General features: G+C 38.5%; 1 protein-coding gene across 1 annotated transcript; it reads right to left on the bottom strand.

The window, feature by feature from the left end:
- Positions 1–6,500: 6,500 nt before the first annotated feature.
- TRABD (TraB domain containing) lies at positions 6,501–23,464 on the bottom strand. Its single transcript, XM_054399811.1, has 9 exons — positions 23,441–23,464; positions 21,327–21,405; positions 18,657–18,823; positions 17,521–17,661; positions 14,872–14,982; positions 13,592–13,731; positions 12,259–12,431; positions 9,522–9,633; positions 6,501–6,686 (listed from the first exon to the last, which is right to left on the bottom strand). Exons 1-9 carry the CDS (start codon positions 23,462–23,464, stop codon positions 6,509–6,511), a joined length of 1,125 nt encoding a protein of 374 aa, XP_054255786.1. The 3' UTR covers positions 6,501–6,508.
- Positions 23,465–23,839: the final 375 nt, after the last annotated feature.

The following is a 23,839-nucleotide window of genomic DNA, read 5'->3' as shown; positions in this document are numbered from 1 at the left end:
GATTATTTTTGTTTTTTTCTAGTTTAACCATAGCATGTTCATCAGCTAATAAAGAGTCTTGGGTTACTGGTCCTAGGAGGGGAGCCACACCTCAGCACAGACACTCATACCATGGGAGTGCTGCCTGCCATAAGCATTTCTCTGACAGGCCTAAGCAGTCCCAAAGATCATATGCAGGACAAGGTCTGACCACCACATCCCAGTAACACCAGTACTAGCCTGCCTGTCCAGTCAGTTAAAAAGCTGTGTGTGTAGTGGCCAAGGAGGAACTGGTGATAATTGCAATGAACTATCCCTGCTATTGTGGGTTCCCCAAGTCCTCCTGCTATGGCCCAAGTTAAAGAGCAGTACCAAGAGTCTACCAGGGTGGTCACAGTAGATGTAGTTTTGTGTGAAGCCCAGTGATTCTCCAGCTGCCTTGTAAGAGCAGCAGTCCCCCAATGCAACAGATAAGAGTACGTTAAGCTTTTAGCAGAATGAGAGCACAGGTCTGCTGAAGTTGGGTGTTCCATAATGGGCAAATTGAATCTCCCTGTGAAATGTTACCAATGAAGCAATCCACCCTGACTTAATTCATTTTAAAACCACGTTTCTTACAAAAGACTAAAATTAAGGTTTAATAAAGACATTGTTCTCTAGTAATGCAATTCTGTATTTTCCACAAAGTGCACTAGAAGCAACATAATCACGCTTTTGGGGAGATATGTAACTCTTTGACATGACGATTAATACATTATTGCCAATTCAACAAGAATCTGCCCCTCAAGCATTAATACAATCACAGAAAGAAGAAAGATAAATGGGCACAGTACAAGTCAGGAATTATTCAGGATCCTTCTATTTTGTGCTGTTTCAGTTAATATCAGCTACCACAGTGGTGAGTCAAAACCCAAAGAGTTCAAAGGCACACACACTTACCTTCTTTTCTGAAGAATTGCCTCAGGGTCTGGTAGACACCTCCACTTAAAACCAGACATACCAGGTAAACCATCTGTGGTCAGTAGATGGCACTAAATTATTAGTACTGTATTTTCTAGCTAAATCAGCTCAGTGGTCTCAGCTCCAAAGAACATTGGCTGTAATCATGAGGTGAGAGACAATATGGGGATGGAAGCAGGGACGGAGATGCAGGGAGGTGAAGGTGCTTGCTGGCAAGTGGTCACACCTGGAAACCTGCTGCACCAACTGGAAGATAAAGCACTGAGTGGTCCTGCCAGCCCTGGTCACACACAGGTCCAGGGACTGTACAAATTCTCCTGCTGGCCCCGATGATGGCAGGTGCATAGCTCAGTCGCTGCAGACACATGAATGTGCTAATAACCACCATGCTCATACCAAAAAGTCACTCTCACAAACTGGGCAAAATAAATCATCTCTGTAGCCAAAAGCAGGGACATTTTACACTGAAAGAATGTCACTTACCTGGGAGGAGACAAAACTGAAAAAAGTGTAACAGAGTTGGGTCATCATGGTTTGGTTTTTTGTTTTTTTTTTTTTAAGTCTGATGACATAGCAGCAGATACTAGCTTGTAGGAAGCAAGTGTGAAAGTGGCAGCATCTTTTCCTTGCTCAGATGAACACCACTAGAACTTCCCTGTATGGTACTAAATGAACCAATATTAAAAGACCAAACAAGCAAAAGGGAATGTTTCCTCATGTTGCACCACAGCCACCCCAGCAGAGCTACCAGACAGGGAACCAGAAGCACCCAAGAGGGAGCCAGAGCCAGGTGACAGAATCCAAGGGCAAGGTCTTGCAATGGAAAAAGAGCACACATGACCCCATTTCCACCCTTTTCGCTACGGGGAGTGAGGGTAAGGCTATCCCCATCTTTCCTGCTGCCACCTCCCCAGAATACAGAAAGCTGTACCCTGGGGAGGTTTGGTAGGACTGCAGCACATAGAAGACAAGCGGCATGGGAGAGGATAATTAGACAACTTCCCACCCAGCGTCTTCAGCTGGGACCTGCTGAATAGCTGCTTAGGCCCCTTCACACACAGACAGACACAAAAGATCTGCTGCTGTGGGGACATGCAGTGCTTTTTTTTTTTTACCTGAATGCTCAGTAGACTGACTTGAGCTTTGTATCATTAGAGCCACTTGCGTCCTGTGGTTCATGTCTTCCATGCACGTTTTCCACAGCCAGCTGAAATGGCTCACTGAAGTCTGTCAGTCAGGGCTGGGAATGACTGTTCTCCTGCAAATACTTAAAAAATCCCAAATCTTGCAATAAAAATCAGTCTTAAAGTACTCAAGTCTAAAAGTTTATTTCTATTTTAGAAAGAAACAAGAAAACATATACATGAGTATCTTAGAGCTACACAAGTGACAGTGTGTCATTTCCTTTCCACCCACAGTTCCCACTACTGCTTGGCACTTTCGAGGTAACTTCATACACTTCTCAGTGCCTTTCAGATGTTTTACAATACACACAAGACAAACAGCTTTCCGTGGAAATCCAGGTAGTATTAATCCACCTCAAAAATATTTTTTGATTCAGTATAGAAAAGACATCAGAAATATGACTTAGGCCAGCAGCATGCATGGAATGCTGGTGAAGAATATACTCTGAAAGCAGGCAGCTGCCTTCTGTCTGTGCGGGTGGGCAAACAGGCTGCCTGACAGCTCATGTGTTGTGCAGCACGTCCTCTGCCAGTCCCATGGACAGGATTTGACTACAGTATTCCAAATATTTTTCTTCCACTTAAATGGCTTACCCAGCACTTTGCAGATGCAGCTCCATTTGCAGCCAAAGAGAACTTTGCCTCAAGGAAAACAGGACTGCATTTTGCTTCACACATGTACAATCAAAAAGTATGTACACTCTGTCAATCAGTGGTCCAATCAGCAGACTGTTTAGCTGGTATATTATCTGTATGTACTTACTTTTGGTATGAATACAGATCCCTTTTTTCAAAAAAGTAATGGTTATATTGATTTACCTGGCTCAATTTGAAGAATTAAATTCTTTTTTTCACTAATTCAACACATTTTCACTTGAATGGCTTTTAAATTCTCCTATAAAGGACAGTACTGTAAGCACAAGTGACTGTGCCTGATGTTGGACTTGTGTTTGAGCACTTTGCTGGACTGGGACTAAGGCCTTCAGCTCCTTGCATGACTAAGCACTGGAGAGACATTAAAAGAAAAGCAACAACAAAAGTCCACTCACCATGCCTAACTATGGACTTTGGGCTTAGGTACTCACTTTGAGAAGTCAGTCTCCCTGCATGTGCAGTAGGGGCAGGGAAACTCATCTCCTCCCTTAAAATGGTTACAAATGGTAGGTGGAGAAACTGGTTTCCATACCTCAGCATTACACTCAAAAGCCCTTGCAGCAGGAGGTATTGACTACAACTGACATTCTTATTCAGAAAAAATGTGTTACATAGTGAAATTCTACAATACTGGATCTAGCCAACCAGTATTTGTTCTCAATAAAGATACATGCTTTCAACAGAAATTGTGGTTAAAATATTTTATTTTTTATATCATAGAACATATGGTTGTTCACTTGAAATCACTTTAAAGGCACACGTTGTTAAAAAATACTTAAAATTTACATCACATGTACAAATGCATAAAACAGATGTACATGTCACCAAAAAATACAATATGGCTTTGTAAGGTTGAGGCGGGGCTGGGACAATTCAATGTATTTAAACTTTACAGGATGCTCTTAACACCGAAAGGACTGACTGAGACAGAAAAGAATAGACCTAAAACACTGATTATGCTACATAAACAGTAAAAGACATTGAATATACAACATTGAGCATTCATGTATGGATTCATAGGACTGTTCTGCAAATTCATCAGCCTTTCCAGTGCCACTGAGTAAACAGTCCGTGTGTATGGACCTGCCAGTTTGCAATAGGGGGAAGAGAAATTGCAAATTCTGTCCAAAAACAGCCTCCTGAAAGAATCTGCTGATATGTTTGTCAAAAGGAGTGAAACAATAGACTTAAGGTATTAATTAATTGAAGACAATAATTGAATAATGAATGGACAACTTACACGGCAATCACTTCTGCCTAAAGGCATAAAATATTAAGTCTGCAAGAATGCTCCATGACAATCATTTAGCATTAGTCCCACCCAAGTTTAAGGCTCATATCTAAAATTTACCTTAGATTTGATTTCATTTGTGTAAAATTACCTGAGCATAGATATCAAAGATCTACAGAGCTTTAAAAATATCTGCAGATACCTTAAAAATCTGTAGATAACTTAAAGCAAAAACATCAATATATTGAATTCTACCAGCTAAAAATTCTCAAAAAATCCCAAAAACCAAACAGTATTTTGGTAGGTCAGTAAAGCCAGGAGCAGAATGAGCTTAAGCTTTCGCTTTCATCTTTTAAAAATGTGCATAAAATATAACAGAATTATTCAAACAGGATTGCTTAATTGTAAACACATGAAACCTCGAAAAGAAATAATAAAAAAAAGATCAGGAATCAAAATTCAGGCAGTCACTAATCTACAAATTGTTTACAAATACTACTTTTCCTCTTGCCAGAGATGGCTGGTGGTTTCTTAAGCACTGATAGATAGAAAATAAAAGGACCTGCCTCCATTGTATTCTGTATTATCATTTACACTTCATGTCCAAGCAGTGTGAACTGCTGCCATTTTAATTTCTAAGGTTTTACTTCCTGCACAATTGCAAAGACCAGACCCTGAAAATCACCTAGCACCATCTTAAGAGCTATGCAGGATCGGGTTAGATTTAATAGGTTTTAAGATAAAACATGCACTTACACACTTTTCTGCACTGGGATTCACAAAATTTTCAAAGTGCAAGGCAGAAAGCAACAGGTTGCATGGCCAGATCAACTCCCAGCAAAATCAATACCATCACAGAGAGCAGCATTAGACCCTTAATTTCCTTTAAAAAGCTTGAAAAAGAAAATACTGCACAGAAGATACATGTACATACTTCCAGCATATACAAGACTCTGTGGGGCAATTTCCAGTGCAAGGCTTCGGAAACACACCCTACTAAAAGCAGTTTGTTGGTTTTACTAAACCAAAACAACAAACACAAAACACAACATCACCTCTTTTTCTACTGCCTCACACACTGGTTCCTAGCTTTCATTCCCAAAATAAATTAATACAGATAAAAACTTCACTTTTAAGTTGATAAGGAGCAAATACATCAGGTTAAAACTCTGATATGACAATTACAGTTCTCTGTGTTGTTGAATTGGGACTGGCTGATTGCAGAGGGCGCTTTACAATCATTGACAATCCTGTATAAAGGGCATCCAAAAATTCCTATGAAATATGAACCTAGAGTTAAAGAAAAACAAACAAACAAAAAAGAAGAATAGATTGATGATGGATGGCTGTCCTGGATAATTAAGAAAGAAAGTCACAGCAGTCTGAAGTACCCATAGTTCTGTGTATAAATAGCAGGAAATCCAAATAAAATGCTACAGCTAGTTTGAAAAACAAAATCGAACACTGCTTTTCTATTAAATAGGTTAAAATATTAATTCATTGAGAAATTATATTGATAAATAAAGTATTTTCATGTATGAAAAATGAGGGGCAGGTACTATTAATTCCAGACTTTTTTTGCCCTAATAATGAATGGTCCGAGAAACAAAAGTAAATTGTACAGTAGTTCTAGTCTCTTAGATTTACAATACTGAATCCAGCAGGATTTGGCTAAATAATAGTTTAAATAAGCTAATCTAAAGGAACAGAGTGTCCTGTAAACATCTGACACAAACCACATTGCATTCTGATGGTGTGGCTATACCTTCTCTACGCAGGAGAAAGATGGTTCAACTGGTGGTGGTAACAACGGATGCAATCTAAAGGCAACATTCCTGTTCTTCCGTAAGGCTTGTAAAAAAATTTGCGCAGTGTACGTATGACAGCCTGTACAATTCTGACATTTTTTGAAAGCTCAAGTTTAAAAAAAGCCTAAATGTTTTCAGTATAAAAAACACATGTTGAGAAGACGTCTTTCTAAATTATGTGTAAAAGCGTCTGGCACCAGAAATGACCACTAGGTATTATTATACCTATGGAAAAAAAAAAAAAAAAAACAAACCAACAAAGAATCACTCAAGACAAATTTCCCTGAACTTTGGAGTAGATGCAGCCAATTAGGTTACTTCATATTGTTCTATTCCTCTGGAAAAGAAGTCATGAACATACGCTCATTAAGCTGTCTATACTACATCACCAGTAGTATGTATATTATATATACAGTATGCATATATAATATATTTGTGTACATTTCTTTTACCTCAATCTGGAATCACATGGTTTCATGCAACACACTTACCAGGAATCAAACCTATTCATTAGAACATAGCTGGTGTAACTTTAGTATCAAATCTTTTATCATACAGTGATTCAGTGTTGCTCAGCATCAATCATCTCTCTGACTAGAGCTCTCATCTCACCCTCCTTTCATTCCAGTTCTCACTTGTTGCCTCTATCACCCTTTTTCAGCCATCTTCTTCACAGTGCCTCCACTCGATGTTCAATGTTGAGATCTTATTTCTGTCAGGTTCTGAAGATAGCTCTGTGCTGCTGGCATTGAGAGGATAAATTGAACTGTCCTTTGACCTATTCGATAGCAGCCATATCCCATCAGTCCAAAAACTGTTGCTTTTATGACAAATTTGAAAATCTTACTTGAAGCTGATGGAGGAGGCACACTGAAGCAAAAGATATAAAAGCAATGTTAACATCCACACAGCTGGAAAGAACAGGCATCTTCCAACCCAAACATGAATTTTTACTCCCCTGCCCCCTTACAGTGCAGGAAACATGCAGGTAACAGATATGGCATGAACAAACAACACACTTTCATGCTTAAGGGCTGCAACCAAATTAAACAATAAAAACAAAAACAAAAAAATTAAAGCCTTTTCTACTTATGTACAGTGCCACTCTTAATGGCTACAGACCTTGACTTTCCCATCGCACTGTCAAAATAATTAAGAGAACATCAAGACTTCTGAAAGAACACTAGAAGTTAACGCTTTGTCAACCTGTTTATGATATTACTATTGCACATCTCTGAGAAGTGCCACTATTTGAAAGGCTCTATTATCCTAAACTGCTGCAGAGACAGAAGAAACATAGGACACAGCCTAAGACCAACACCTGTACAGTCAATCCGCTGTCATTCAGGGTGGTGGAGGGAAAGAGAGCTTAGATACTCTGGATAACATGTCAGGACCTGATTAGGTTTTCACAGCCTGAAGGGCTAAGTCTGGAGCTGGGTTGGCCCTTGCACAGATTTGGTAGGGTGTTTCAGCAAGGTGTACCCCAGGGATGCCAGGATTACTAGCCTAACTGCAGCTCCCAGCATAAGCGTGTTGAGGGCAAGTCTCTGCAGTGCTCTCAGCCTATGAATCCCTACAGATGACAGTGCAGACAAATCAGAGGCTTTGCATGAAGCTGTCTCCACTCTGGTAAGTTTTGGGGGCTTCGAGACCTTCACAGAACAACGTGGAAGCCTGCACTGGGCTCCTGGAAGCAGCAGGGCAGAGGGCAACAGGCACAATGCCTGCCTTAAAGTAATCTTATTGAGTTAGCGTATGTAGAAAACCGTTAATATGACCTCAAGGTAAAATGGTCTCGGAAAGCACAGCCACATGCACACGTAGTCCTACACCTTCACTAATAGGCTCTGCAGCACCTCATTTGGCCCTGCACCCACAGCATGCCTACCCTGCAACTAAGACGCTCCTCTCACAGGGTCTCTGCATGTCTTTTCAAAGAAGCCACAACTTCTCATTTATTTCGCACAGCAGTGCAAAAACGTGGTGGGCATATTCAAATCAGGTTAGGTGTGCTGAGATTAGTATAAACCAGACTAAGTTTAGATCCAAGGGCTCAAACTAGGGCAAAGTTATTACTGGTAACATTTTGATAATTAAGGGAACATACAGGAAGAGCATATACACTGAACAAATGATGGGATAAAGTCATCCCTTTACACCTCCTTATATGTTTTCTATCTATTGTTTCTCAATTTCCATCCCTTAGTGCGATTAAGGAAAAAAAAAAAATCAGTTCATAACAATTGAAAGCAGACAGTAAAGTCTGCTGAGAGTTAAATGCATGAACTTGAAGGGAAGGCTGAGAAAAGATTACTTTGCAACTTGTAAAACCTAACTAAATACCTGCAAAAATCTTTAAAACCCCCAAAACTTTCACTTAAGAGAGGTGACAACCACTAATGCACAAAAAAAACCAACCTGTAGCTGCTCAGCAGCTGCAGAACAATAGCATGAGGGGTAAAAGTGTAACAAGAAATTAGTCTCAAATGTAGTAACCTTATGAACATCATTTGGTTTATACTATTTTAGGAAGTCAAGTTAAAGCAATATTCATGTGTTATAGAAGATACTGGCAACAATTCCACTTAGCTATGGCACTACCACAGTAAAGACAATCAAGTCAGAGTCTAAACTTCGATGAAAAATGCCCTCTATGTAAGCTTGGAGGACACACAATTAGGCTTTTGGCTATCCAGTTCTGTAATGTCCATGATGTTAACCAACATTACCCACACAAATATGGATTTGGACAACCTCACTTCAGGCATTACTCGAGAGGATGCAGAGTAGTACGGAGATCTGGTTTGTGACTCCAGGTGAGCCTCAGCTTTGAAACAGACTTTTAAAGGGCTAGGCGGGGCTTCTGTACATTGCATTCTTGGATCCAGACACCAGAAGCCTCTCTAAATCATATTTTAGATGCCTAAATACACTTCCATTAAGGCACAGTCTCTTCTGCTTTTCAGAGTCTCTAAAGAGATGGGTGAGATGCTCACAAAAACACAGCAAATCGGTATGTTAAGATAGAATGCCAATATTTCAAAAGCTATATTTGCCTAAACCACCACAGACCAGTACTACCAGGTGATACTATAAGCCATCCTACATTTCTGAAGTCCTGACCTTTGTGGCTATATAGCATACACAGATTGAACATTTCGGTTCTTTAATTCCTTCCTTTACAAAGCACATAGCACATGCATCTTCTTTAACAGGCACTTTGGAGCAAAAGTTCACCAAGTATGTAGCTTTTATCAGCCCATATGCACATTAAAATGTGTTATTAGTTATATATGTACAGACTATGAGCAACCACGATAATAAGCTTGCCAGAAACAGCAGTGTCCTGACAACAGAAACTTTTATATTTACCGAAGCTACACTATAAGCCTGGTTTTGTTTTTACCATCTTCTGTAGCCCTTATTTGAATTATTGCTTTAAACACCTTAAGTGTGGATCAGTCAATTTTCTTTCTAGACAAGGGCATCTTCTCATCTCTATTTCCTTCAATAGCCAACTATTTACTTTTTTGCTTTGGCATTTTCTTTTCCTTTGCTGTAAGTACAATCTGCAAGCACAGCAAATCAGTGAGCTAACAGAGCAAATATGACAGCAGTGATGCTTCTTCAAGCTGTCTTTTATCGATTTGTCAATTATTGTTGTCTTTTATCAACAGAGGATGTTACATGAGCAATGTTTACCTCATTATTTCCTGGATGTTTAAGTCAGAGTTCCAGTTCTTTTCAATTCCAGGTACATGACCCATCCCAACAACACCAACTACAACAGCTGGGATGTATTTTCTAGGTTCAGCTGAAAAAGAGATGGAGTGAAATAAACACATCAGGAAAGGAACTGATTTCTAAGCTATACATATATAGGTAATGTGTGAGATCACAAAACTGAAATTTCCAAGAGTTAAAGACTCTTACTACTAGACATTAAAACTCTGTTACATACTAGAAGTTAATACTCATCTCACCTATGGCATCTCATGCTGAAAGTCTGAAAAAAATAATTAAAAAAAAAAAATCAGCAAGGTTTCCAAATTTTTGGAAATAGTTGTTTCAGTACATAGACCTGGCCAGCGCTCATAATCCAGGCTCAGGGTAGGAGGTTCATCAGATGCAACCTAAATTAAATTCATTCCTTCTTTGTGTGAGCCAAGTTTCTGCACTGCATATTAAGAACAGCCATGGTCTTTGTTGTCTTCTGAGCAGAGACCTTTCTCCACCACTTTGGACAGTGGCAGTCAGTGCACATATGAACTGTGACAAGACCTGAGCTAAAAAGCAGAATGAACAATTGGAGAATAGCACTTGAAATCACAACTGCTCCTGTTAGATTTACTGCTACAGAGATGGCCTCAACAAGTGACAGCAAAAGAAGCACCATTTCTGTATAGCAGGTAGCCAGTCACCATGCAACATCTGCTAGCTCCCATCTACTATCCAAATTCCACAATGCAGTGGAAATTAAAATGTTGTTCCTGAAAGTTTTGGGATTCTCTTTCCCCTGCTAAAAATATGTATCATGTGACAACAAAAATAATTCACAGAAAACTTTAAGTAGTGGTAATTAAGCTGCTTTCCTATATGGGGAAGATTATACTTAAATATATTATATAAATATAAAACGTGAGCAAGTTCCACTGTCTTGCTTTAAAATACCCACACTTGACTGTTCCACGAGTAAGTAAGAAGAAAAAATTTAAAACAGCTTTCCCTAAAATGGAACCTGACTGTATTGAAAACACTAGAACTACTACACACCTTTTCAAAATTGTTTCTTTGGACTTGCCTTTTCTCAGTCTATTCTAGGGTTGCTCTAAATCTGAGCTGTAGTTACAACAGCGGCAGAGCACAGCACCACAGCAGAATGGGCTGTCCATAGCACATCACATCATCTGTATGTTCCTGTCTCCTGCTGGGCAGGATTCAAAGATGACATCAGTAAGGTTTAAAGCCCTGCCTGAATCTTAGTCCTGGAAGAAACTTTTATCCTTCTCTCAGAATGTTTTGTATGGAGTAAAGATAGAATGAAAAACCGAATGTGAACATTTCATCTGCCAGCTGTTTGGAAAAGTTCACTCAGGCAAATATTCAAAGGCTAGCAATAAAGCTAGTTTAAGAATACATCAGACCAGAAGTGTATTTCAGTCCTAAAAACAGTATTCAGAAATTGCCCCTTACAATGTCTCTACAACAGGAAATGATTGGGCAATGGTGATGATGCCCTATTTCTGCTCATTTGAACTGTGGGGTTTTATACTTTGCTTATAAATCTTAAGTATATAATTTGCCTTCCCCCCCCTTTTTCTTTTTGCCTCTCATGAGCATGAATGAACAGTAGAACATATTATATGCATATATAGTATAAACTGCACAGCTTTTAAACAAAACTCTTTGGTATTGTCTCTTCTTTATAAGAGACTGAGACACATGACTAGGAGTCAGGTAGTCACTCACATTCTTGTCTTTTTTTGGTCCCAACCTCTATTTTAAGTCCTTCATAATGCATGTATACCCCTTTCAGTTTCAAAGGCATTCACCAAAACAGTGACCCAGAGACTGAGCTCTTAAGAAGGTAAATTTAAAGCAGTAGATTCCTTTTGTGGCTGATAATCCATCCAGGATCAACAATAGAACTAAACTTTCAGCCTGCGCCTTGGACAAAGTAACTGAATGCACCTGTGTCTCTTTCAGCCTTATCAACTGCACTTGCAGAAAATACTATGTGTTAGAACAAACTTTATGAAGGCCACACAGAGATATTATTAGGCAAGTGAGAGACAAGAAAATAAGTGCAATCCCCTCAATATTTTTTCAGTCACAAGACAGTGCCAGTCTCTGACTGCAAAAAGTTATCTTAAGATAGCAAAAGTATGTCTATGTATAGGAAGGGCATGCAGACCACATTTGGCAGAAAAATACTTCCAAAGGCTGCAGAAAAGCAACCATTCTGTATGCCTATGCCTTGCTGAAACATGCAGAGTCACATGACTCATTATCATTGTGACATCAGGGTTCCTAGCAGCCCAATTTATATTAGACACAATATGAAAAACATTGACATTAGAGGTAATGTATTTAGCAAGAAATGCATCATCACTAGCTGCTCAGGAATAATACCGTGTAAGATAACACCGTGTAAGTGAGACAGATGACATAAGCCTAGACTGTCCCATGCTGTACTGTAATCCCAGGTGCCTTCCTTTATCAAAAGTAATTCCTATTTTCCAGTTTGAAATAGCACAATGAAAAAGAAGTTGTAATTTGGAGTCTACTGATCTAGTTGGTTGCAATTTTTTAAGCACTGTGATTTTATGTTACATGTGGCAGACAAGAACAGAACATCCCATGCTTCCTGAGAAGAGCTGAAATTTGGATTAGTATACAAAGAACACCTTGCTGGTTATACATGCTTTAAAACAATTACTTTCTGAAGCTCGAGGTAGTTCAATCTGCTTTGCTGCTTGCTTCAGCATGTAGGTCAAGTAAATGTCTCGTTCTGAGACAATCGTTCGATGAAGATCAGGGAATTCTCCAATCATTTCTGCCATCATCTGCTCCAGTAAATCCTTCTGTTTGCATTTCTCCACATCATCTTTACTGAAAGAAAGGAGAGCTTTCTCAGTGTTTGTTATGCTTTTAAAGCCCAATACAAACCAATGAATAAAAACAATTCAGTGTTATATGTATTCAGCAACCTACTCTACACTTGTCCCCCAGTTCTTCTCTCCAAGAGCAAAACAACCTCCACAAACCTGAAAAACTAGATACCTAACAATGCCTCTACAGTAAGGGAAAGAAGAGATGTCACCTGCCTATAGGCAGTGCAACTCTTCCCAGTCTGAAAGCTGGTAAGTCAACAGAGAAAAAGCACTAGGGCTTCAACGAAAATACGTTCTCACAGTGTCCCATTTTCAATGTATATTAATAAGCTCAGAAGAGGCAACATAGAGCACTCCTGAAACAGCAGATCTGAACACAGAGAGGCTCTATTTAAAGGACAATAAAAGAACACCATAAGGCACAGTTTTAGGAGACAGAAAGAGTTCTGCAGGTTCCTAGTGTCAATCACAGGTCTTCAGCAGGGAAGTCAAAGTTATAAATCAGTTCCCTGAAGAATGGGAAATTGGCAGGAAATACATAAAAACTGCAGGAGTACATGCAATGATTTTTTTTTATAGGTGCTGTTAATCTTTTGTTTGTATCTACAGAACTGGTTTTGCATCACTGTCTACTGAAGAATGATGCCAAACGTGCTTTCTTTGGTTTTCAAGATCAAAAGGATGCTACAAATGGCAACAGGGATGACCAAAAGAAGAAATGCATTGCTCCTTCCAACAAATCATAGAAAAGCTACCAGACTTACACAAATTTGATACTGAATTATGTGACTTTGTACAGAATCTCATGCTGATAGCTGGGTGCACAATATCCCCCTCTTCCCAACAACTTCCAATTCATGTTATTAAAAAAAAAAAAAAAAATCAGTTGTATGACAACTGAGATTTTTGTGTCCAAGCTTCAGTGGAAAGCTAGTGTGCATATACTGTAATTATCTTAATATTGCAGTTGAAAACTGCAATGTTCCTAGGATGGATAAAAGAATGCAAAGAAATAGATCCTCCAATGCCCTCAAAAGCCTGCACGTAGCTTCATGCTGGTATCAGGCTAGTGAAAATATTTCAAAGCTTCACTGCACCAGGCTGGGTAGGACGACTGAACAATTCACCCCGATAAACATATGGGATGCTTATTCATACCTGATTGGGTCAGATAAGAAGCAAAGGCCCCAGGCAAGCTTGACTTTTTGCCAGAAAGAAAGTGCAGCAATTGCTCTCTTAAATGTAACAGGGATGGGTCGGTCTCCAAGATGGAATTTACAAAAAGGTACCTTGCTGGCCTGAAGGAGAAAATGCAAATCACTAGTCAGTTCAGCATTTTATACTCATTAAGAGAATGCTTTAATGTTACACAAGGTATCTTGAAAAAGAGTAAGCAGTGCCATACTGCAACATAAAAAGAACCAATTGTCTTTACTGTAAATACAATGTTCAAAATACTCATCAGCTGCAAGATACAGTAAGCATTACAGTGAAAATATTAAATTGCAATGCCATCCTTTTCAGATTACTTTTATCTCAGACTGACAAATTTTAGCACAGCACAAAATTTCTAGAAAATTATTTCCTATGCACACCTGTCTGTTTAAAGATTTCAAAACAACCCCTTTAGAACAGGACAGAGGTAATACACAGATATCTTCTTTTCTTTCCTCCTTAAAATGGAAAACACCTAAGAATTTTCCCTCTGTTCTGGAATGCTCAGGAAAATAAGCCTTGAAATAGTTTTCTTTTTGTTAAGGATAAATACATCAAATTATTCCAGATTCTGTAACAGCTCTGTTCTCATATTTCCTTTCCCAGGTAAAAAAAAAAAAAAAAAAGACACACATACACACACCAAAAAACCCCAAAACAAAAAACCCAACCAAAACCCAAAAGCAAAAGAACCCAAAGAGTAACTGTGACACACAGCTGAAGTTCAGCCACAATTTACTTCCCAGTATCACAGGTCTAAGTAGTACAAAACAGAACATCAAAAGACCAGAGAGGATTAACAGACCAGTAAGAAATTTCACTTCCCCAAATAATCTTTTTAGAGCTATGTGTTAAGTGTCATTAATGCTTTAGAGATGGTTTTCACAGCCTGAAACCCTGACAGTACCAACAGTGGGACCACAATCCATATCCAGAGTTCAAAAGCAATTGTTTAACAGGAACCAAATAAATTAGCCATCAAATGAAAACAGTATCAGGAAAACCTTTTATCATTTGAAGCTTTTTTGGAGTTGCTTTCATGCCACTTAGGGGTACAAACCTCTATACCTTCAAGTACATTTTGAAATTGAAGATACTACTTCATAGGCACAACTATGGCCAGAGTGCTCCTTTCTAGTCAATAACAAATGGTTTTATTTAGTTTGACTCTGGGAGCAAAAGGATAGTAATCTGACCTCAGAAAAAACATTTCAAGTTCACACCTCTTTGAAAGCCTCCCTGAATTCTCCTCCTGGGGCCATTCCCAGCTGTTCTGTGATGTGAGCAGAAACTTTCAGAAGCAGCATTTGCATCAATCCAGACATGACTCCATTCTGGCAGAAGAGGGAAATAAAACAAAAACACAAAAAAAATCAAAAAGCTGTGTGAATTTCTCAGAACAAGAATACACTGTTCACACTCATGGAAAAAAAAAAAAAAAAAGAAGCACATTAATTGTCATAGTGAAGAAGCACCACCAAGGCTCCCTGTCTTTTATTTCAGTTTGTGTTGTGAAATATCTTTTCACTTCAGCGTGTGGCCAGAGTAGTCTCCCTTTTCAAAAAAACATATGACAGAGTTAAGAAAACAAAGGAGGACAGACAGACTTATTTCACAATATATTTACACCATTTGGTCAAAGACAGTGTCTACACAACTGAATGGTAAAACAGCTCACACTATGAATTTAACTTTTCCTGCTCTGATTACAAAAAAAAATGGACCAGGAAAGTATAATCCATTGAATGTGCAGTGAATGCCATGTTACAGGGATACTGAAAGGGAAATAGGTAGTAGTCTAATCTTAAGTGCACTTCCAGAATTCTGGGCAACACTGAGCTGGGTTCTGGTTAGGTTAACAGACACAGAAACAGAGAATCTGGAGTTGCACAATAAATTGCTTGCATGACTTCAACACATAAGACGTTAGAGAAGGCCTTACTGTCCTGAGTATGACTCACTCCCATAAGCAGAGACTGAAGGCCTCTCCTCACACAGTCCATTACTTTCTGAACAGACTTCCAATCACTCATGGTATGGATACAGTGGAAACAGGAAGCCAGGAGAAAAGACAACATAAAACCTGTCTTACTGGTTTGGTTTAAGTCAGCTCTTACCATGCATCTTTAAGCAACCTGCATTTGAGCCAGGTACCAGTCTGCAATGTCGCTTTGCTTAATGGAAAGCAGTAAGGTAGTTCTCTGCAAACAACTGTTTTGAAATATAAGGAAGGGCTGGAGGAAGGTTGTTTTTAACCTGCAATATTTCCTTGATAAGATGTGAATACTACCACTCCTTGCAAGCATGTCACAGTTTCATACTAACACTCTCCTCAGTATCCAACTTCAGAGCAATGAAATGCAATTTTACTGCTTAAGATTTGTACAAGTGATTATAAAAAGATGCTAAGGGATGAAAGTCACGAACAGTTCCAAGTTCTGGTGTAACTTCTGGGCCTGAATGCATACTCCAATAAGACAGGACAAGTGAAGCATGACTAAGCCACTTTTACCATTTGAGAGAGACAAAGATGCTGTAATTTATCACAAGAAAGTGGCTTTTCCTGGTTTTCCTTATATAAGCCATGCTGCTACTGAATCAAAGGGGGCAGGTTGGGAGGTTTGTTATGTGTTTGGGTTGTGGGTTTTTGTGGTTGTTGTTTGTGTCAAGTTTTTGGGGTTATTTTTATGGTGTTCTTTGTTGTTGTTTTGGGGGTTTTGTTGTTTTTATGGTGTTCTTTGTTGTTGGGTTTTGTTATTGTTTTATGGTGTTCTTTGTTGTTGAGTAAGTCAGAAAATACCCAGCACTGCTGATCTGGCTGTTGTGAACATACATCCTTTCGGCTACATACATCGGAACTAGACATTGTACCTAAAAGATGGATGCAGTAATTCATGCAGTATGCAAATGTTTTGCAATGTTATTTCATTTGACAGGACATAAATAAAGAGGAAACACTTTATTGCCTAACTCTGAGTCAGAAAGCCTGCACTCAGACATTATGTGCACAAACACATTAGTAGACTAGCCCCTAGCCACTGCACTTATGCATGAATGCAGATTAACATTCTTATGAGGGGTGCAACCCTAGAAATTCCCTCAATTACTTCAATAAAACAATTCCAATATATAATTACCACACAACCACAATAACAACCTATTAATCTGTCCAATCAACTGCACACTGGAAACTGTTTTTATTATTGACCATATACTGCCATTCTAATCAAATGCCCTATCATTTTTAAGTCAACTTTGTGCTGTTTCACTGTGTCTAGCTTAAAATTATTTAAGGGCAAACTAACCTGACAAAACTGAAAAAATATAGAAGAACACACCCCACACATCAAAACTGCCAGAGTAGTTAAAATTTGAATCAAATCCCCCACTTATCAGCCCAAACCTTTCAAAAACCTCCCTCAAGGCCTACTGTCAATTAGAAACTACTCAAAAAAAGTGTGAGAATGTTTAAAAAGAGCAACACACTAGGATGATGAAGGAACGCTGCAGCTAAACAGATCATGACATAAAAATTAAGAGATCCATAAATAGCTGTGATACAGATTTCCCTAATAATAATAGTAATAATATCTTAGCGAAGTACTACAATGACAGAGTTAGACTTGTGTCTTGTGAATGGACTAAGTGTTAAACCCAGGAGGATTCCTGCCAAGGCCAACAACTGCCCAAGCAATATTGCCGTGGAACAGAAGGACTCAGTACTTCAGCTGAAATAAAGTTTGCCACTGTAATGGTACTCTCTCCTAGGTGAACAGTATTATGCTCCCAACTGGTGGGAACACTGGTTTTGGTTGCAACTTGACAAACTGCTCTTAACAAAAACTTTTGCATTCTCACTGTGGGAATAATACCTGCTTTATAGCTTGTTGAAGTTTTTCCAGATTTATTTCTTTGGCTTCTTTTAGTAATGTCTTTTCATCCATTTTTAACATGGAAACTCTGTACTGGCATAGTTCCACCACAACTACATCTGGCTGTACTTCTTGTATTGTCTGAAAAAAAGATAATTTACACCAGTTTAGGAAGGATTAAACAGAAATGCAGCCAACACAAATACTTTCATGAGAAAAGGGACTTAATAAAAGCACATTACAGGAATCATTTCCAATTAAAAGAACCAAGAAAAAGCAAATAATGCTTCTCTAAATAGCTACGTATTGAGAAAAACATTAAGAAAAAAAGACAGTGAAGTGCTTTAGTTATTGGATGTTTTGGAACAGAAACACTGAGAACACATTGTGCTGGGAAGAGGTGGGAAAAAAGTGATGTTAAGACTATTCACGTTTCATGAAGTTCCTTTTGACCACTCTGTGTGGTCAAAACAGTGCACTCTGTGCACACTCTGTGTGCATCATTTGCAGGCTGAGTTGGAATATGCTTTTAAAAAACATGGTTGATGGTTCTTGCACAAGATTCTTCCTCCGCCTCTAGCTCCTAGATTATAAAGCCACTCTAAACTGCAGATTTTGGATAAAGTACAGTATGAAATAGTTTCTGCTTTCACTAGAGCTTTGGAGCTATTTCCATCTTGAGAATGGAATCAAGTTTGGGAAGGTATAGTTTTACAGCTCAGTATTATACACCGTGGGCACAGATAAGCTGTAAACTGCAGGTTTTGTTCTAGGCTTTGCATCTTAGCACATCCTGATCACAGTGAGAATACAATTACCACAGTACACACTAGGTGCAACACTGTTATTGTGACAGGCAAGGTAATCTTCATTAGTAAGACTTCCAACACTGGCACTGTATCTGCACTGCTTGTTTAAGGACAAATAAAAATAATTGATACAGGAGAGCAATATATTATATCAAAAAATTAAATTACTATGCCTGCCTCAGCTCATCCCACAGGGCTATTAGCCCTCTAAGAGTCAACGAGAAAAAGAGTCTGGAGCTGGACTGAACTGAGCCAGGGAGCTGGACTTCATTCTACTTCATGATAAGTTCTAAACATGCTGCTGAAGGGCTTCCACTTAATATTTACCTTCACTACATCCTTTTTGCTGCTGTCACTGAAGTGGGCTGTCCCAACCACGTATACTTTAGAACCATCCTCAGTGCCAAGCTCAGTCACAGTGCTTGGTAAAGCAGGCTTCTTCTGCCTCTTCTTCATCTTCATCTCCAAGAGAATTTTAAATGCATCTGCATCAGCTGTACATGTAAAGAAAAATAGAAAAGCACACATGACTATAAAGTGCAGGTAAGTAAAACAGAAAATAAAAATGTCACCACTAAACATCAGAGTGGAACTAAAATGCCATTGATTTATCACTGTAATCTTACATTCAATTCTGAGGCTACATCATTGAGAGTGCCACCACTGGAGAGGCTGCCTCCAAGCATGGGTCTCAGTCCAGGTTTCCTACCCTGTGGACACTGGGACAGGTTGTCCACGCAGTTCAGTAAGGGAAAGAGAAGCTGTGTGGCAGGTGACGTGGACAGAGAAGCAAAGAATACTTAGAAAAGGTATACACTAAATTTAAAGGGGAAAAAATAAAATAGCATGTTTTAAATTCTAAAGCAAAAGCATCCTCTGGGGGATTTTATCTGTATGAACGATAGCAACACATGTACACTGGTGTGAGTACCCTGGTAAAGTCACCTACACATACTGGCACATATAGTACACCTACAGTACCAGTCTTAGCCTTTTCTGTGGTTAACATACTAGGGATAAATATGCAATTGAAAATTAAACCTTAAGAGGTATTCAGGTCAGGAAACCAATCACTCCTCCTCTAGTTTCAACAACAAACTATTTGAGACTAAATGGTACAACATGAGTTTAGCCTATCTATGTTAAACTTGCCATGGAAAATTGGAAGGTCTGTCAGTTCCATCACAGTTGCTTGTTAAATGCCAGAAAGCCTCATTAACTGAGATAGAGAAGCTTCAGTTTTACATAGAAAAAAACAGTAACTGCATCATCTTTAATTTGTAATGTATCTTAGGAAAAAACGAAAAAAGCATCAAGCAGGAAAGCAGAGTTTTGTTTCCAACCAACTCTCTTTGGCAAGCTGCTGCACAAGTTAGCAGAGGTCTCAAGTGGTCCAGAAGCCTGGAATAGGATCATAATCCCAGGAAAGAGAAAATAGGTTAGTGAACAGTTTGCAGGCAGGATGTCAAAGATGCAGATAAATTACAGCTTCCTACCATACATTTGTTTCACCGATCTGGTTGAACTGCATGGCTCTGGCCCCAGATCTGTCCCACAAATACTTATCTCACAAGATTTTATGTCAAAAAAACCACAAAATACCCAGTAAAAATGCCACCCTCTATCATCCTTCTTAGTTAAGATTTTAGCAGCATACTACTTCATGGTCAATACCCAAGAACATGGTGTGCTGCAGTCAGTATGGTCTGATCTAAGACCATGTTGCTGCCAAAACAGACGGTGATGCTAAGGTGGGGAGGTGGAGTGGGGAAAACACGACTGTAAAAGGAAGAAAAGGAGGTCAGACTGTTGCATTTGTAGCACTCTCAGTCACACAATCCTAAAAGCAACCACAGTACAGGAGCTGAAATCTACTTGGGTGTCTAATGAAGAATATAAGAAATGGAGAAGCATAAATCATACCTTCCCCAAATATTCTCCCAATCCAGAGCCATTTATAGCACAGACACCCTACTTTAAAGTAGTTTCTATCTATTCCCCAAATACTCTTAAAGAATTTAATGTCTATTAATTTTTCAAGCCTTCACCTCACACATATATTCAGAACTCGACTGAACAATGTTTCATATGAAGAAAAATTGCTGCAGTATTGGAATAAAATATGTTATTATTTAAGGGCATAATCAAGTTAAACATTCTCAGGAGTGGCTATAGTTTTTATTAAACCAACTTCTCTATCTGGAGAAAAAAGCAACGTAAAGAAGAGTTAATCTGTTTCTTTAGGCCTGAATGCTTTTCCCATAGTTTTAGTCAAGGCTCTGTTTGCTCCCATGACTGTTATTTCTGAAATTTGTGATCCCTAGGGATTATTCAGCAACTTCAGCATTAAAGTAATGTTACTCTTACCTGCTAATTTGCCCTAAGGTGGTTCAGAGCCTATTTTGCCAGAAGGCACAGTCTGAATGCTCCTGTTGTTCTAAAGGAGCATCATATACATTAACATCACAATGGTATAAAAATAAACACAAGGTAAACCCTAAGAAGCCTTTCTTTCTCAGAGGGAGAAAGAAAGGTAGGGACTGATATTTTTCCCAGTTTTTCCTGGAATACTTCCATTCCCACACGCTGCAGCCTTGGCTTCCGTATCAAATGATTATCATCCTAGTGTGAGCAAGTATTCCATTTGGGACAACTGATTCAACATCACAACACCAGATGCCAGAAGTCAAAGCAAATGTTTGTGCATCTCTGGCTTAGAGAGCAACAACCAAGCATAAAACAATAGCCAAGTAGATCTATTAAATCAAAACCCATTTTTTTTTTTAAACATGAGCACATCAAACTGAAATTTGACAATTTAGTTTATGCAACTGGGTTCTTCTACAAATCATGAACAGTTTAATCAGATGTGACCTTATTCACATCTCCCTTTTGTGCTAACAACTATAATTCTTAATAGGTAAGGAAAAGGCATGGACCTTTAGCTTAATATACTTCCAAAATTATATACCCGCCCCAATCAAAACAGAAACATACAGATATTCTGTGATACACTTGATGTTTCCTTTGGGCCATCTTCTGGTGCATCAGAGGAAGGCATTGGATCTGCAGCAGCCTGTGTGAAACAAATTCAAAAGGAGGCTGGGAATTATAATGAAATGTTTTAATACCTCTTTCCCCTTGTAAGTTTTCTCAAGATGAACCTACGTATAATATTCAAGCAAGTAAATAATGTAAACACAGTGTCAGCAGTTCAAAATGTCTGTGGTTTCAGAACTTTTTCTCCTAGTTGGGTGAGTCTGAGAAAGATCATGAAAACAACTACTTCATACTTATCTTAAAAGGTAATGTTTATACCTTACATGGAATTAAAAAAAAAATCTGATTCTAGAATAAAAATAATACATTTATTTCTAACACTAGCATTTTCTGTATGAGAAATTAAAACATGCACCAGTTATTATAATAACATTGCCATTTATTAGATGGTACATTTGATTCAACTATCAGCCAGGATTAGTCTGCCAGGAGTCAACACTCATAAGTATACACACATCCGTTTCAGAAGACTCCATTTAAGTATTTTGTTCTCTTGAAATAACAAAATAAGCCAACCCAAACTGATTAAGTTTGTGTTTGTTCACTTTATAAACATTAGAATTTAAAGTCAAAAGGATACAAAGCACCTGCACAATTTTATTCTCTAAATCAGAAGAAAATGTTCCCAAAAACTGCCTTTAAGATATTATCATTAGAGGTATATGAGGCAGGTCTTCGGTTAACAAAATCTTTAACTAGCAGGCAAATTTCAAAACCTATGCATAGAATTCAAACAATCCCAGTCTGTATCATGCTAGCCAAAGAGATGCAGTTAGTGCATAAAAGAGACTTGAGAACCAGGGAAAGCTCAACTATAAACTATCCTTAGGCAACTACATTAATTTGAGGTTGAATGAGGTTGATTATTGGTAGAATTTGGAATTCTTGAACCACATTAAATCAAAAATTAGAGAAAGTAGCTTTCAAATGAAAGGCAGTATCAATGAGTCAGCAAGCAGGCAGCAAAGCTTTCCTGAAGGGTGTCAGCTTCTTAGTTAGAATGACTGGTTTATTTACTTTGTACTTAACCTGGCAAGATTTAAAACAGGACTGTACAAAGCACATCCAATTGTTAAGAGCTTTCAACAAGAATGATTAATTTCTTCTTGCATTCCATTATGCCAAACAGTAATTTTCAGATAATAAATACTGGGCGTCATACTTTGGCCCCAAGGAAGGTAAGGCAAAAATTACCATAGATTTCATGGAGTGAGACTAGAAAGTACAACAATTTTATAGTGCAAAGCTTAAAACATTCACAGTAACATATCATTCTTTCACTACAAAGCAAAAGTCTGTTCATTGACAACTGCAAACTGTAATAACACAACAAATTGCAATTACATTCACAAATCTAATTTAACACCAGCTCAGCTTTTGATCACAACATATGGTTTGACTCTCCTGCTTGCACATGCAACTCTAGTCACAAAAATATTTGGGAAAAATATATCCTTCTGTAACATAAGGAATTAATCCCGTCATTACAACATTGTAGCCATTTTTATTTTCCTTTTTTGTTTGTTTTGTAATTAACTAACAGGACACGTAACTCACAAAGAAACCCATTTCCTTAGCTTCACTTATTACATCAGAAAAAGGGTTTGAGATATTTGTATACCAAAGGAGAAAAGGAACATAAAGAGTAGAAAAAAGTGCCTGGCATTTAACTTGGCAAGATACTTAACAGCGACATCATTTGCACACAATCAACTTGTGTAATTTACTCACACGACATTTTTTCCTCCTAAAGGTTTAAGCTCATAGGTTAGGCTACTTTCTGCAATTCCTCAAGTGCAAATAAATTAATATAATTTTTAGCTTTCATCATTGCACGGAAAAGAACTCTGAAAAGAACCCAAATGCAGCCTAAAAGGTGTGCTCAGCGCCCGCTATTCCTCTATTTTAAAAGGGGCCTCACATTGGTCATCTTGACCTTATGACTTTGCAGACCTTCCCTCAGTATACTGAGTAGAAGAACCTGGCTGATTCAGTCTTGACCTTTCCTGCAATTCTACTGAGATAAACACCATTTCAGCTCCAAGCCCTACCTCAGGCTGTTGCTCCTCTTGCATCTGTGCAGCGTAGGCTTATTTTCACCAACCACACAAGAACTGCAAGAAGCAGAAAAAATGGAAGGGAATTAAAATTTAATGGCATAACCCAGAATATTTCAGAACTGTAAGGGGGAGGAGAGGGGCTGTGGGGTGGGGGGAAATGAAGAGGTGTCTCTATAATCTCTAACAAAAGGTGAAAGTAACAGAAATGGTAAATTGACTATGCATAAATGCTAACTTTTCAACTCTGCTGCTGTTAAAAAAAAAAATCTGAACAACAAAAATCCCCCAATACACTCCCCCTACATCATTAGGTTAAAACTAGCCTGTTCCAATCCAGTTCTTGCATTAGCTCTGGCAAAGAAAGGTGGAATCACATGTGGAACCAAGAAA

Source organism: Indicator indicator, chromosome 3 (genome assembly GCF_027791375.1).
Source record: "Indicator indicator isolate 239-I01 chromosome 3, UM_Iind_1.1, whole genome shotgun sequence".
Classification (NCBI taxonomy): Eukaryota; Metazoa; Chordata; class Aves; order Piciformes; family Indicatoridae; genus Indicator; species Indicator indicator.
This window is presented reverse-complemented; position numbering and strand designations above follow the sequence as displayed.

Coding starts and splice junctions, on each gene's coding strand:
- TRABD (XM_054399811.1), bottom strand. CDS start 23,464: ATGCAAGAGGAGCAACAGCCTGAG. Junction 18,824..21,326: donor AAGTGTATCACAGAATATCT/GTATGTTTCTGT, acceptor TTACATGTACAG/CTGATGCAGATGCATTTAAA. Junction 12,432..13,591: donor TTCTTATCTGACCCAATCAG/GTATGAATAAGC, acceptor CCTTTCTTTCAG/TAAAGATGATGTGGAGAAAT.